A 17,598-nucleotide genomic window follows, 5' to 3' on the forward strand; every position below is an offset into this window, starting at 1 on the left:
ATGTATACGGGGTAATAAATTATTTATAAACACTTCGGGTTTATGAAATCTGTAAGCCAGTTGTGTTTATTGACAAATCACTTTCGTAATTAGAGTTTATCGATATATTATCTAGTTTCATATGTTATATGTTCTATTGGTGAGATCTTTGAGTTTATATTCCATAGACCGAAAGAACTAGACGTTAAGTATTAAGACGTCATGCATACAAAATGATTTCGCGGGGAATTTTAAAAGCGGCGAAGTCATTCGCCAAACTGAAATATTGGATAAGATATCAATGTGCCACAACTCAGGTTGTTTTATTGTAATAGTATTACAGCAATTTATACTCTCAATATCTTTTGGGTTTATGAAGTCGTAGACAAAAAAAAAAAAAAAAAAAAAAAAAAAAAAAGCGTCTATGAATAAGAATTTCCGTCCGGGTTTTGTCCATGATTTCATTAACCCAAAATATTATGAGAATCACGCTTAAATAGATATTTAGCATTATACATACTGAATAGTTAGTGATACTCGCGAGGGTTATTAAGTTCCAAACAGTTATTTTCCACCAGCGAAATTAGACAACTATAAGACATCAGGTAAAATTTCGTAGAAGTTGCCAAGTAGCCAATTAATGTTAATGAATTATACCGACTTTATCCATCCTATCTGTTAGCAAATAGGAACTCTTCGGATGTAAAACATTACCTCGGATGTGAAAGGTATAAGAACATCAAACATTTTTTTTCGCTGGAAAACCTTAAAATTACGCCCTAACTGCGCATAAGAAAATTGATAGTTATTGAAATGTTGAACTTCTATAGTCGTATTTCAAGAAATTATATGCCACAATTTTTCCTTCGACACAAACACCAAACAGCATCATTGAATTGACAGTTTTCGAGGGGCTGTGTCCTCGTTGGCAACCAGTTGTGATGAAAAGGATTATAGTCCCTTAGTTTCAAAATGGAAGCTCTTGTGTCACATCCGAGGTCAATGTACGACAGTTACATCCGAGGAGTTCCGATTGATGTGTTAATAAAGTATTCCGAATATACCTTTTGAGACAAAATGACCAACGTTTCCCCCCCAGTAACATTTAAACAATTAAAAGCGGTTTCGGTAAGGTATGCACCTTTAATAATAGTAAATGGGGGATATTAACTAAAGTCACATCTTTAACCTGACATTAATTCATATTATGACACCTATGCGATATTACGACGACTATGCCATATTATGACATCTAATCCTCAAGTAGAGTATAACTAGTCAAAACCGGGACCAACATATTTAAACGGTAAACACAGGATTCCGGATTAGACAGGTTTTAATTATGAAACATTAAGAAGAAAATGTTATAAAATTAGGCCGAACTAAACAGGGAAATGGATTAGACAAGGGCCGGTTGTGACAAGTTATACTGTTTTTGTAATAAGAAAATAAACTTATTAATCATCGGAAGCTGAGGTATCAAGGTGAATGATACAATGTCATCCTCGATATTCTATGGGTTCCAATCACTTACGATATCTACACCCCTGGACAATCTCATAGTAAAACTGAAGGCAGCTCAGAGGAAAAAATCAGAATCAATTATAGGTCAGTAAAAATTTCCTTTGAAGACTACAGAGAGAGAGCGACCCCCAACTTCAAAGCTACACAGTCAACCACAGTGCACCGTTATACGGCTATCAAAGGACTAAATTACATATTATGTTCTGTTGTCTTCAATTGTGCTATGAGATAGTCCAGGGGTGTAGAGATCATAAGTGAATTGAACCCCTGGAGTATCGAGGATGAGACAATGTCGACTGCGCCAAGAATATTTTACAGTTTTTTTCATAGTCTTATTGAGTTATATTATATTGAAACACAACGGACAGAAAAATAAAATAGGTTTAAGTAATAATTTATTCAAGCAACAATACATGGCGCAATATCAACAATAACAGAACGTCTGTGGAATTCTGAAAAGAAAAAAGGAAAATATAATTGGTAAGTGAATTTAAAAAAAAAAATTATATGTCACATTTTCATCAAAATTCTAGGGTCCTTTTCATTTAACTGAATTCATCATCTGATAGATTTTCTATTTAGTAGACTTATTTTATCTGGTTCGGATATTATTATGTATCAAAGCATATTCTTTAACATTATTTAGGAATGTATCAAGAATGTCGCATTTCCTTATGTTTTCGCCTAATAGGTAATCTATTCATGAAATAAAAGAAAATATTGTGAACACAAGTATCAGTCAACTCACCATTTGATCATTTGAGTAGGGTATATATCATCCTTTATGTTCTGTGCTTAACCAGCGATGTTTCCGGTGGCGTTGGTCAGGATCAGGATGGCGAAGAAGAGGAGACCTGGGAAAGAGAAATAGAATATTATAATCGTGATAAATAGAATATTATAATCGTGATAAATAGAATATGATAATCGTGATGTTTTAGTTTGAGTAATCAAGATCAATATCAATAACAGGTAAATCTATATCTTTTGTGTGTAAAAATATAACATTGCACAGGAATGTTTTCATTTTCAAGTTTTCTTTTGAATATAATATTCATTGAATATCGAAAGTAAACATCATTGTTACGTTTGGCTTTAGATAATGAAAAACAAAACATGTGTATTCAATAAATTTAAACGAACTTGAGATTGTACAAAAATATCGTCTTTTTAGAGCTGATGTCAGGTTATTTTGCAGAATAAATGTCTAGAGGCTATGTGATCAGTCTATTATGGCAATTCTTACCGAAGTTGAGAAGGTTGCTGGTCTTGGCTCCCTGTGCGCTCTGGAGGGCGTAGTTATAGTAATACCCAGGTCCTCCATATCCTGGCTGGTAATACTGGGCCGCCACGAAGGCCACCAGACAGGGGATAAGGATAAGCATCAAAGTCTTGTTCATCTTGACTGGTTTGCCTTACGACCGAGGATTCTATACGTGAGAAAATCAGATAATATATTACATCGACTATTTGTGTAAAGAACTTTGTTTTTAAGAAGTAGGTATGAGGAGTCAGAGAATAATAAAATAACACAGTGGCATTGGCTAATATTGAACTCGTGTGAAAATCAAATATACAAACATCATTACTCGATTTTAAAATTTTCAAGATATCTTTTCACGTTCAATGCAGGATTTTATATGCAATTATTGTAGTTTCCACTTGTAATGTAAATTCATTGAAATGCTAAAAATCGTGAATACTTAGAAAAAAGAAACGGAAATGAAAAAAGATAATTCAACTCACTTACCTTGACACTGAATAGGTGATCGGAAGAATGACCACTTCGACTGACCATGTGCCTTTTATAGGGACCAGGCGAGTGACCACGTGGCCGAAGCAGTTTGACGATCGGACACTTCCGTGTCTGACCCCGACTATAATGTTGTAATATTGGATATAGCTAGCAGGAAGACACGATCCGAAAATTGTAATCTTTTAAAATGAAATAGATTGCGTATTTTGTTGCAATGTGATGTGTAAAACATATCTTGGAGTCATTAGAATCTTACCTAAAATCAATACATTTAGCCACTACATGATGTTGATGTGTAAAAAGTGAAATCGCTGAACAATAACATTACCTCAGCCTGTTTATATTTTATTTAGGTAAGACGTCAAGTATTTTTGGAAGAGAATCTATATAGGCTTAGTCTGTTTTTTGATCCCTTTCCACATTTTTTCGTGAAATAAAAATTATTGAAATTGAAGTTTAAGTAAGATAATCCGTTCATATTTATCGGTCTTTAAAACATTTTAATTTATAATAGTTCGTTTAATGTTTAGTGAGAAGGTATTACAAACTTTAGTGATGGATCTGTTTTAATTTCAGTTCTTTATTTTATTTGCAATACAACTTACTGGAATAACAAAATAAACATCATATACATATATGTATCACATGGGACAAAGAAGTAATTCCAACCGTGTGGACAAAACAAATTGTCAAATTTTCGAGGCGATCTGCCCCTTTATCTTTGACCCTTATATGTATATCACATGTATATACTATGAACACGAAAAAAAAACCACATTATCAAGACAAAATACAATACATAAATGTTAAAAATAAAATATATGTATAATCGGTAAGATAATTATTGTGTCTTTCACTATGCTTTGTAATCATGAAGAATATTTGTTTCTGGAGTCCAATTCGTCAATGTTACAAAAAAAATTTCTTTTTTAAACTTATCTGTGCCAGAACTGGGCCAACATTTTGACATGCTATTTTCTTCGGTTATCTATTGAAAGTCGTACGATTTGACGAATTAAGTTGTAAAAATCATTCAAAGCCACAGACAAACATGTATGATGGCTGATAAACAATAGTAACACCCCAGAATTTATGCGCTCTAATAGCTCTTTATGTAAGTGTAGATGAAAACAATTATTATTAATATCACTGTAAAAATGTAAAATGAAATAAAATGATAGAACACAGCGTGGCCGCTTGGTTTGAACTATGTATTTCAATACCAACATTTAATTTGAACACTTATTTGGACTTGTTAATTAATGCATTGTAATTATTGATATTCTCAAAATGTGGGTAACTTTTGGTGGTTGAATAAAATATTTAAAGCTCTTCTTAATTCGTAAGTGCGAAAATTATGGCATAAATCACTTTTATCTTACCGATGCTCCGAATTACGATTCTCATTGTTTTGTTAGAGTATTGCTGATACTCAAGGAATTAATCCTATGTCCAATACATTTACAGTATATAAAACTATCCCCTTTGCTATATACAATCTATATTATATTATTATCAATATATATGTAATTATTAAAACCTGTTTTGTTTGGTAAACATTTTTTAACATTTTGATAAGAGTTTCATTTACTAATCACAATCGGTACGGTTCCTTTCATATGGCAAATAAACTTTTCAGAGTATTAATTAACGTAAAATTAGTTGTAATTTCTCACTATCATTATTACTAGTTTCACTTGAAACACATTTTTATTAGCTTTTTTCGCAGTATACAAAGACAAATACAAAAGAAACAAATCTTTCTCTCTCATGTTCTTACTTAAAATATTTAATGTATTTTGAATGGCTTGATTTCAGTCACCAGTAGACATTTTTGATTTTTTTTTGTATTGAAAATACTGGATTACATTTGTAGTGCATCTACAATGCACTTGTATGAAATTTCTCTATGCAAATAGTAGTATTTATATTCACATATTATTAATCTTTAGCAGATTTGATAATAAACTCCACTTGAGATTAAACACATTGAGTATGCCATTGCAAAAGGAGGAGAAACTTCCAAAAATTTCTCGCTATTATTATTACTATTAAATTTGCTTATCAAAATTTGCCTTCTTTGATTTGTTTGAGTTGATGTTTGTTACTGAGGCCTTGATTTCACCAATCTGCCATTATTATCTATTTCATGTATATCAATTTGACGAACGAATGATGATATAAGTGTAAGATTACGCGTATCTTATCTAGGCTTACACGTGTATCCCGGAGCACCTTGTGCCTATTGAATTAGGTACATGTTAACATGCTCCTTCCGGGCAGACAAGTTTTGCTTTGCACACGGTATGGGAAATTTGATTGATTGCTATAGAACTAGCAAACCAATTCATTGTTGGATTTTTTTCACAACATCAATAAAACAAAATAGATCTATATTTATCAATGAAGACATGGTCTAGCACAACATAGTCATATTTTATGAGAGCCCTGGTGAGAACATTTTGCTTGCAAATATTTCCAAGCGTTAATGCGATGTACACATTTTATACGCGATCTTGCCGGTAGTGTTTGGCAATGAGCCGAAATGTTTGTTACTGTTTCATGTATATCAATTTGAAATCAAATAGAATTACAATTTGTTTAATAGTCTATGCACCCTTTTAAGGACGCATGTTCTAGGTTTTTCAAAGATATTAAAAAAATTTTGGAAAATGTTTCATCTTGGAAACATAAAAACATCTGTTGCTTATATAGTATATACTCTATATATCAGCTGTCACATTAATACTTGGAAAAACATTGATTGATTCGATTTCATCCATATTATATTTCTTATTTTCTTGATTTATCCTATATACTCTGTATTCGTCATGGGTTTAAGGCAGCTTCAATAGAAACTTACATTTTAACGTTGCATTTAAGTTTCGAAATTTCTATTTCATGTAATCTTTTATTTAAAAAAAATGTTGAATCTGAATTCATCATTAATCATTGAGATATCAATTGCGTTACAATTGTAATTAAGTACTTTATATACACTTAAACGTTTATCATATAAAAAACAAATTAACAATCGATTTGATTATTTTACTAGTGTAAATCTTTTATATTTTCAATGTTTTATTTGCTCAATTATATGAATATTTTCTGTTAAAAGCAGTTAACAAACTACAAAAGATATTTCAGCACATCTGAAAAATTCATTTGTACAATATGACTGTGTTTAGTATTGATTTATTTAGATTAGTTTAATTTATTATTGATACAAAAAGTAATTTGAAATAACAGAAATTGTAGAATCTGAAATTAAAAAAAAAACAACAAAAAAACAAAAAAAACATGCCAAATAAAATATCAAAAGCATTAATCCAATATGAATTACAATTTGTTTAATAGTCTATGTTTTTTTCACAGTAGTATTCTGATGTTGTACTTCAATAAAGAGGATATGTATACACAATGGATTATGAATACTTTTCTTTTCTGGATTATCGTTAAATCGATCTTTTTCAATCCCCTAGAATTATCATTGGAATTTATATCATATTTTGTCTACATACAAATTGTAATTAGACGAAATGTTTGAGGCGCATATAAATTGTATTTTAGTTTTTTATTCTAATCAATACTTTCATAGCAATAATAAAGTCTTTTTTAAAAACTCGATATTAAACAAAGCAAAAGACTCATTCCACTTTTAGTAAAGTTGACAGTATATGATTTATTAAATGTTCAACATGAAATATCTAAATCCTAGAATTAACATTTGGTATCGACATGAAATATCTAAATCCTGGCATTAACACTTGGTTTCGACATGAAATATCTTAAATCCTAGCATTAACACTTGGTTTCGACATGAACGTTTACACTGGCGTATCTTGTACCCAATAAAATCATGTTTATAGGAACCCTTAAGTAAATTGGTAAGTGTCGAATTTATCTTCTTGTTAGGTTTCACAACAACACTTAGTAAACTGTCATCTGTAATTGTATGTAATCTCTACGCAGATTCACGAAGAAATCGTTTAATTCCTAAAGAAAATAAAAACAAAAGCAACACATATTGTTTTCTGACATATTTAATAAAGTAGGTGTGGTACGGTGCAATACCGTAACATTTGTAAATCAATCCCCGATTGCTTTGATTTCAGGCATGTTTACTACCTAGACCCACTAATTGACAACTAGATGTAAAAAAAAAAATCTTTGGAACATAAATACTTCCATTTTCTATATAGTAAGAGACGTATAGTGAAACTTGTTAATGTCGACAATCCCCGTCTTACGGTCAACTTACCACAAACAGGAAACATGGAAACAACAACATTAGTTTCAATATAAAATTGATTATTATTATGTAAATATTCTTTCCTTGTCATAGATTCTCATTAAGAATATAATAAAGAATGTATTAATAAAACCGAAATCTCCATTAAGATACTTTATTTACGGACAAAACAAAAATGTTCAAAACATATCCGAATCATTTATTAGTATTTTTTACACTCTGTTAATAAAACCATATCAGAACTTGCTTTTGCTGCTGATAGCAGATTTGTTAGACAGTTAAAAATTTAAATATTCATGTTGCTTTCCCTAAGACATCCAAAAAATGACTCTCTCATAATTAATGAAATAAACATATATCAGTTTTACGAAGACACATCTCATTTGAGATTTAGATTAACCGTTTTACACTAGAAACAATACTATGTTTACGTCATACGGGGTGATATGAACAACCTGAAAGACATACATGATCTTCAATGAGTATTCATTTCATACGAGATTTGATGAAAGGAGTCCATGATTTTTTTTGCGAGCTTTGACGATTAAAACTTAAAACTTCGAGACGAGTTTTCATAAAATCTCATATGAAATGAAAACAAATTTTTACTCATTATCACATAACTACAGAAACCTACATTTCAAAATGTATTACGAAAATCTAACGGAGGCCGCCATTTTGTCCCGCCGTCCTCGTAACGTCCCTTTTCCTAACGTTATTTTATTGTTTCTGTCTTGACGTCACAATGGATTTCCAACCAATGAAAATCGCTCCAGGTCATATTACACTGGTGGAATATGCAAAAATATTACATGGGTGAAATAATTGGATATCAGGCGGATTATTTGATAAATAGTGTAATGTAGTGGATTTGACAAAATTTCAAATAATAAATTTCCAAAAGACCTGACATAAATACGTATTCTTTCATACCTACGCGTGTAATACTGGCTGGTCTAGGTCAATAAACTCATGCCCACTGAGGCTGTATTGCATGGCTACACAAGCAATAAAGCCTCGTGACGTCACAACGTCAACAAAATTTCTATTTCCTCGGTAAAATGTTAACATTTTTTTCACAAACTTGACTAGTTTTATTCTAAAAGATGCAAACAACGGAATTTTTGTTGAAAATATCACGTTATTTTCTTCATGTATGAAAAATTGACCTCTAGCCGTGGATTTCTTCGAATTTATTTCAAAATGGCGGGATATTATAGTTGTAAAATTGCAATAAAACGTCGAGGTATGAAAGAAAAATACTCTTTCATAAGTGGTAATGAAGGATAGGGATATTTAACCCTCGGGATCACAAAATGCTGCAAAACCCTCGGCAAGCCTCGGGTTTTACTTCATTTTGTGACTCTCGGGTAGAACATCCCTATCCTTCATATCCACAAATGAAAGAGTCTTACATTACATATCTGACATAAATTCAATACTTGAATTTCCAATAAGGGTTTCATAGACCGTGGTTAATTGGAGGATTAAGGCTATTTTCGTTTCTGTTCTTTGATACATCAAGATAATGCAAAAGTGACTAGTTTTTCTTTATGACGAGTTGGCGTGAACACGCATGTGTCGGTTGAGGTTTCCGGACTGTGAGAAGCGAAGAAGACAAAGTTTACACTGGTATGGTTTTTCTCCACTGTGTATACGGAGATGCTTAGTAAGTGTAGAACTGTCTGAAAAAGCTTTCTTACACAATCTGCATCTATAAGGCCGTTCTCCGGAATGAGTACGCATGTGGGTAGTGACGCTTGAACTCTGCGAGAACCGACGGTCGCAAATCGGACACCTGAAGGGTTTTTCCCCGCTGTGTGTCCTGATGTGAGCTGTCAGATTCGCTGCCTGTGAGAAGGACTTGTCGCAAGTGGAACACCTGTACGGTTTCTCACCTGAATGCGTCCTCAGATGTGTCTTTAACGTGCTAGGGCGCGCGTATGTTTTGCCACATATCCTACACAAGTTGACTTTGTTATTCTCATTTTGTAACGTTGCGTGCGCATGCCGTCCGCCGAAGAACTTTGACCTCTTCCAGTGGTTGACCGCACAAAGTCTTGCCGCCTCTTTCAGATTATCATGAGGACGATAAAAAATCCCCCGAGAATCAGAATTCGATAGTGGTCGTAAATCCGAGGGAATCGAATACGATGTCTGATACGAGTGATTCTGGGGACAGTTGTACTGGGGCGATAATGGCGCCATGTTGTATTGAGAGTGCTGATATTGTGGAGTTATCGTCCTTGGCGGAGGTTGTTGCTGTGGACTTGGCCACTGTTGATGATGTACTGGATTATACTGACAGTTGTTCACACCATGAGGTGGCATGCCGACGTTCATACTCATAGATACACTAACGCTCATTGACGGGAACATGTTCGTCTGCGGCTCGCATGGGTAAGGCGGCACGCCATATTGCGGGGATTGTTGTGAAGGGTAAATATTCTGTGGCATCTGAGTGTTTGGATTGAGTGCATAACCAATACTCTGTGGGTGTTGTCCGTTGTTTGGACCTGGTCCTGAGGGCGTTTGACCAATGTGCATGGTTGGCGAAAGGGGAGATAACTGTCCTCCAAGACCCGGATGTACCACTGCGTGCTTCAAGGACAGAAGCGCATCTGCTATATCTTGTGGTGACTTTTCTTTAAAAGCAGAAAACTCTCTGAAATAAAAAAAACCAGTGACTTATTGAAAATAAACGATTTCTTTGATGAATAGATGAAAAAAATCAATGTTCCTCAAACCAAATTGCTTAGAGTTATTTTTTTGGACCTTATCAAACATAATCTTGAAAAAGGAATAAAAATATTTTATGGTTTTAATTATAAGCGCCGTAATGTTCATACTAAAAAATAATCAAAAACTTTCTTTATGTTATTCAGAACCAAGAAGTTACTAAAATTGTGATTGTGAAGTGAATTATTCCACATATTTTCATATACATGTACACGTGAATAGAGCATCAGAAACAAATGCTGTTTTTACAGATTTACATCGAAAAGGAGGTAGTCTAAAATGATGTTTTCGTTTTCGTCGTGAGAATATATCAAAATACTTGTATGTAATAACAATACAGATCCGTATTGTCATAGAAAGACAATTCTGACAGCTCTTGAAAACTATTCCATTCCCTTAAAAAATATTTCCAAGATCCTGGAAGTAGCAACTTAATTGGCCATTTTGAAAGGTCAATTATCTAATTGAAATAAATTTTCAAGTTTTCTTACTTTTTAGTTATTTTTTCTTCTGCTTGAATTCTGCGATTTACAACGTGCCTTTTAAATTTAAATATGAAAGTATGAAAGTTGCTAGTTGAATGAATCCCCTCCTGTGTGAGGGCAACTTATTATCATTTCCCTCTTATAAGTAATAAAAATCTTTTTATTTTCTTAAAAAAAAAAAAAAAAAAAAATCGATAGTGTTTTATTGTTTGGTTTTAAACAATGTAGTCAAACAAACTTAAGGATGCATAAAAAACGGATGAAAACTCTCGAGAAATATAAAAATACAACTATCAGAAGTACGTGTATATATTTTAAATAAACTGAAAGAATTTTTTTAAGATACCCACGTACTAAAATGTACTTCCAATCAACATTGCATGTTTTGCATGCAAGGAATTCTTATGTCGCATTTTAACACAACATCAAATTTAATTTTACTTTTCAAAATGATAAAAGTATAGTAGCCTAAAATAATCTTTCTATGTTTGTTACCATATAACGTGGACTTTTCGTTGTGCATATTATTTTTTTGTTTTCAAGGCTGTTATGGAGCCACAGATATAAATCATATTTTATATAATATTTTTATCATTGTTTTATCGGAGAAGCACGGATATGTATACCCACGAAATGATGTGAACAAAACACGAAAGAGTGCTCACTAATATTCTATTTAATTCAGTAATTAGTCATGAATAGTCATTCTATGTATAGAGGACGATTTTGATTTTGTCACCGCGAATATAAAGATAGCAAATCATATTTTGTATGATATTGTTATCATTGTTCTATTGAAGAACCACGGATATGATACCCATTAATTTTTTTGAAAGCTCCTAATTACGAAAAAATAGTAATCGCGAATATTTCAAGTTATTCAGTAAGTAGATATTCTTTCTATGTATGAATGACGATTTTAATTTCATTACATAAAATACCTACATGTATATCAAATTTAAGCAAACATCAACATTTTAACCATTACAAATAATATTAAATTAAAATGCTAAAGTATTTGCACATTTTATAATGTTATATGCTACGATAGCCATTTTATCTTTAGAATTCAGAATTTAGTTTGGCAAATTTGTTGCTGACGGAAACCGACAGATTTATTGAAAATTATCCAAAGACCATTAAAACTATCTCCAACATTAATTATAGGACAATTAACAGGTATGTTAAAAGTACTCGAAATGTCGTACTACCCGGACAGGTAGGGGTTCATCTCAAAAGGTAAAAAGATCATGTCGTTTTTTGATGGCAAAGTAAATAAGCTGAGGCTGGTGGCCACCGTATTTAAATACCACACATAGAACCCGAGAGCGTCAGGAAACATAATAGAGCAAACAATCCTAACTTAAATATTATATTTACTAAGATTTTATAAAGCATAGACCATTTATATTCTGGTGATAAGAAAAAACAGGTTATCATTTTGTGTATTTCGACAACTTAAAAACACTGAAAAAGAAAATAAAAGAATGTCAAGAAAATGTTATGAATTTATTGAACAGGTATACAGGTTCGCAAATGATATTTCATAATTTTATTTAGCAAATAGAGTTGATAAAACATATTCATCCTTGACTTGGCATGATGTATTTGATATAACATTATTTAGCTAAACAACAGACGAAAATCACGTGTTATAACTATATTATTGTTGTTTGTTATCAAGTATCATAATTAGCACTGAAACATGCTTATGGGTATAATAATATATTTAGTATATGTAGTAGATATTATACAAGTTTATTGATAGAATTCTATAATTTTATGGAAATTATTGGTATCATTTTATGTAATAATTCATTATTTATTCAATATTTATATAATATATTGAAACAAGCTTATTGAAGTAGCATACATTGTTATATAATATAATGCTGTGATTTTATGTAATATAGATCTAGTATATTATTTTTAGTATTTATACTAGACACTGAAACAAAAAAGCCTATTGATGTAATTGATGTAATACTGTAATTTTATGTAATGTACATGTAACATCAAAACTTTGTATTATATAATAATGTAAGATTATGTAATATTGTTCATTACTTATGATGGTATACAAACCCCAAAAGTTTCTCTAATCCCATATGGAATACATAGTAGATATATCGCACATATGTTTAAATCGTATACAAAATAAGTCCACATTGTTATATATCCATTTTAAATTTCTCACTAGGTGTAATGTCCACCGCCGCTGAATCAACACGAATTGATATCAAACAAGAAATAAACCATGCAGATGTCAGGTTAGACATATACGGAAACGATGCAAGTTGTAATAAAACGAAACAAGATTCCCGATTTCATTTCACTTCGCCTCCCTGCCATTCAACGTCATTAAGACTCAATCATTAGCATAATAAAGCTACGAAGTATCCATCTGAGAGTTTATATTAGTATCTGGTCCAACATCGGGAAAGTTCTCTTTGAATATGACGAAAACAAAAAAAAATGATAGACCGAGTTTCCATTCACGCGATCACTTGTCCAAACTTTAAATCGTATTGACATCACATCTGAGGAACAGATGACCACGAACAGAAAATCTAAAGCTTTGTTAGCTTGACGATCATCATCATATCCCTGACAAATAGCGGCATTAACTCGTGGCACATACTGTAAGAACATCTAACTTCAGCAAACGACTTATTCAAAATATCAGAAATTGTAGTTTGAGAGTAAATGACATTTTGTATAGGTGTATACAAAATAGAAGATGTCACATATGTATAGAGTAAGTATTTAATACATTTCAAAAGCGGCACACTTTATGTATTACAAAGTACGGCAAATATACTTTTCTCTTCTGGCCTAATTAAAACGGTTATCAGTCTTAATCAAATACTTTTAACAAACAGATAATTTTATTTAAATTCGCCAATGCCCTGACATCATTGTTGGTGTCCTGACACCAAGAGACTTTTCACACTGCAGGCACGAACGTTGTAACGTGAACCATCATTTTGTGCCGTCAAGTGTTTGTAGAAAGCAGCTTTTTAGCAAACAGTCCCTCCCCCAAAACCCTTGTCTACCTTTACGTGACCATGTTTAAAGTGTGAAAGGGTCAATATACTTATTATTTAAACTTGAGTCAGTTACTTCTCAAGAGTATTTTAGCTTAGTGATACGAAGCTTATTATCACTTGAGGGTGTAGTTCATGACAAAAATAACTTGTTTTTCAATGGTTAATAATCACTTGGATCTGTTTAAACGGCTATCCACACAGAATTAACACGAATTAGAATCCTATCTAACACATCATCGTTAACCGTCGAATTTCTCCTTTACAAAATCTACGAATCTCAAATTACGTTCAAGTATTTTTCAGTTGAAGGTGTGAACAATTATTATTATTATCATTATTTATGTTTTATACAAAGAAGAATTTTTGTCTTTAACAAATAAAACGGCAACACACGTAGCTAGAGAACTTAAAATATATAAAACCGTATTGTATTCATAAAACTCAAAATTAATAATCGTAGCAGAAATTATTGAAATATGTCATACTACATACATGTGCAGTGACGTGTCAAAAGTATATGGTCACGTCGTTTTTACTATTATAATATATTTCATTTGATTTGACAAATTTTCAACTAACTCTTTTCCGTTATCTTCTGTATATATATTTCTCCTTTATTTTGCTTTGGGAATAACATGCAGTGTAACAAATCTATGGCGTTATCTTATTTATGTTTACTTCAAAAATAGCAATACCTCTTGAAATCAACTATGAAAATGTTTGCAAATTTCATCGAAGGAATCTTTGAATCTTTGTTGTCTAATAGACGTGAACTTTAAGGAAACATCTTTGAACGAACCAACGGCAAAATTGTCAATATGCAAAAAAAATTATATAACATTAATGCATTCTTTTAGCAAGGTTCTGTAGTTATCTTCTTTTGTAGGTAGACATCTATTGAGACGTCGTTTTTTTGTGAGAAAACGTTTTCTATGAAAAAATATGACGTCACGCTTTTAAACATAATACATCACAATCAATGATTACCCGCAATGTCAGATATATGTAGGTTCGTAATATACAAGTAATGACTATACACATGGATGACAAAAAAATGGAAAATGACCTTCTACCTCATCCGCGAGACTTCCTATAAAAATTCAGGGCAAATTCGGACGAAATTACAATTTAAACGGACGATATTATCTTGCTTTTTACAATAGAATACACAAAAAATGTTACTGGGTAATAAAAATAAATCATTAGAAATTTTGAAATAATATGTCTGAATGTTTTCATTTTGTATTTATATATAAAAAGTTTGTTAGATTTTAATTACTATAATTGCCAGAGCTTTACTATTGTAACGATCTTTTTTATTATCATGAATACCACTTTTATTTACAGTAAGATATCAATGCTTATCTTCGAAAACTACTGATTTTATTTTGAACTCCGTTTTAGACAATGATACCACTTGATACCAGATTTTGCAGAATGGAGACATTTTTCAGCATTCCAACATCACGTGTTAATTAACTCAAAAATAAATATAAATAAATTTTCATAACTGAAGATGATGTTTTGGTAGCTGTTCTCCTCACCTGTATGATGGACCACATGGAGAGAACGTGAAAACGTTCGGAACTGGGTCAAACTCGATTGTCGTCACGGGGTACGATCCGACGTTTAATTCGTACGGGGAGCGTGAGAGATCCGGATAAGCTTGTTTAACATCCGGGGAATTTTCTCGCCATACGTCGTCGTATCCAGGACTACTGGGCGGATAGGTATCCATGTCGACGTAGTGTTTCTGGGAGAAAAATCACATTATTAAGTTAATTTTCAGTGCTGTTATTTCAATATGGCGTATTGTACAGCTTAGAAACAAAAAATATTGTATTTTGATTACATGAAAAGGTAGATTAAGAATAATAACAAATGACTGAAACAATGGTAGAAAGATAAATGAAAGAAAAATACAATGTGCACTTATTAGATAAGTCGTTATATATATTATGCATATGAAAACAAAATGATTATGGTTCATGTTCCAACCATAAGAATGACTAAGCGGTAAAATTGGTATAATAAAATTTCTATATAAAACGTTTTTTGAAAACATCTTTTACTAATTGGTATAAACATATGTCGTAGAGATTAAAGAACTTTTTATGTAGATGAAGTTAAAACGAAAAAATGCAGTTTGATATTTATCTGATGCCAAACTTTTAAAGAAATTCGTAATACCAAAGAGACAATTTCCTGTTATTGCTTGGAACAAATTATGGCAATATGACCACATGACCTGCATTTACTCTTCATAAGCTTCCTAACACTGATTTATACACATTATAAAAATTCATTATTTTTTTACACCAAAGTAAGTGTTGCAGAAATCGTATCGCTATTTAGATCGGTAAAGTCTCGGACAAAATGTCTCCGAATTTTGTTAAAGTTTTATGATATCCTTTACCCGTATCCATGGATACTAAGTTGCTTGTTTGTTTTCTTTGAGGTGCAGAAACCATTGTTGTAGAAATGGTTTACAATTAAAATTGAATTTGTAATAGAAGTCATAGATCATGCATATCTTTATATCCTTTATTATGCTTATGTATTGTTCACCTGAGATCAACTAACAAAATGTGAATAATATCAGACAATAATCCAATGTGTAGGTTTCAAACAAATGCAAGCAAAATATTTTGCTCCATTTTTTGAAATGATGTTTTGATATTGTTTGTTTAATGCTGTGTGGCATTGTTTTTGTTCATCTTTGTTAAAATATTTCAAGAAATTTTAAATAATATTCCGTTATTTGAAATAAATACAATGACACATAGCAAGCAGCTTCAATGAAAAAATAAAAGGTTTCCCCTTTAGATCACGGGTACGCAAACAATAAAAGATGAGACATTAGTATTGTATAAATTAGATCATTACTCCTACTGGAGGACGATTTTTCGAAAATATATGTAAACAAACTTTATTATGACATGCTTTCACCACACTGTATATAACCCCAGTCGGTAAAATGAGGATGGTAAATGTAAAACATTTATTTAGCGAATAGATAGTTGGAAAAATAAGTGGAGGAAGAGAGTTGTTATTTTGTTCATAGTCTACATAATAATATTTTATCTGTAGTTTCACAAGGTTGATAAGTTACCTTTAATGAGAATATAATTAAACATACCATGTGAATTATTGGCGACAGTGTGCAGTTGAAAGCATATAATTATTATATCAATGGACGTTTTGTTTGATGTAAGACTTTAATATCATAATCAAATTTCTGGTAATGTACGCAAAATAACAATACTTAATTAATTATAGAATAAGACATTAATACTTAGTAAGTAAATTGTAATAAGAATAGATTAAATGAAGTTAACTGTAAAACTGATTTAAGAATGGATATAAATTCTAAAATGGATAAATCAATATTAATCTAAGTAAGATAGTTTCAATGTAATATGAAATATTTTGTTGACGAAATCTGACATATTAAAGTTTAATTTCTTATTTGAATGAACACATCACATTTGTTGATTAAAACGCCAACACGCGCCTTAATTTACTTAATTTGGTGAATTTTAAATAGATAATTAAACCTCTTATCAAGGCACAGCTGTTTCAATAAATTTGAATTGAAGTTTAAAGAAGATGTACAAGATTTCTATGAAATACTAGAAAGAGAACATGAATGTGGAAGTTTGCACGTTAACGCACGAAGCAGTAGATAAGCTGAATTTGTATGGCTAAGGCAAAAATATCTAATTACGGAGGTAGCGGGTATGAGATACATCACTAAATGCATTCTGATTTGTAATTGCACATGTTTATTACTGTATATTTAAGCGACTTACC

At 31.6% G+C, this 17,598-nt stretch overlaps 1 protein-coding gene and 1 long non-coding RNA gene across 2 annotated transcripts; both read right to left on the reverse strand.

The window, feature by feature from the left end:
* Positions 1-1,883: 1,883 nt before the first annotated feature.
* Positions 1,884-3,267, reverse strand: LOC138334802 (uncharacterized). The gene is made up of 4 exons (XR_011210171.1): positions 3,254-3,267; positions 2,750-2,933; positions 2,252-2,357; positions 1,884-1,955 (listed from the first exon to the last, which is right to left on the reverse strand). It is a non-coding gene; the product is annotated as an uncharacterized lncRNA (long non-coding RNA).
* A 5,795-nt stretch (positions 3,268-9,062) lies between these two features.
* On the reverse strand, positions 9,063-15,523 carry LOC138334585 (protein glass-like). Its single transcript, XM_069283236.1, has 2 exons — positions 15,330-15,523; positions 9,063-10,176 (listed from the first exon to the last, which is right to left on the reverse strand). Exons 1-2 carry the CDS (start codon positions 15,521-15,523, stop codon positions 9,063-9,065), a joined length of 1,308 nt encoding a protein of 435 aa, XP_069139337.1.
* Between the last annotated feature and the right edge of the window lie 2,075 nt (positions 15,524-17,598).

This window comes from Argopecten irradians, chromosome 11, assembly GCF_041381155.1.
Source record: "Argopecten irradians isolate NY chromosome 11, Ai_NY, whole genome shotgun sequence".
NCBI lineage: Eukaryota > Metazoa > Mollusca > Bivalvia > Pectinida > Pectinidae > Argopecten > Argopecten irradians.

What these genes read in the sequence shown, in the direction of transcription:
- LOC138334585 (XM_069283236.1), bottom strand. Translation starts at nt 15,523, where the DNA reads ATGGATACCTATCCGCCCAGTAGTCCTGGATACGACGACGTATGGCGA. An exon ending in CCATGTGGTCCATCATACAG is followed by an intron (nt 10,177 to 15,329) that starts GTGAGGAGAACA and finishes TTTTTATTTCAG; the next exon opens with AGAGTTTTCTGCTTTTAAAG.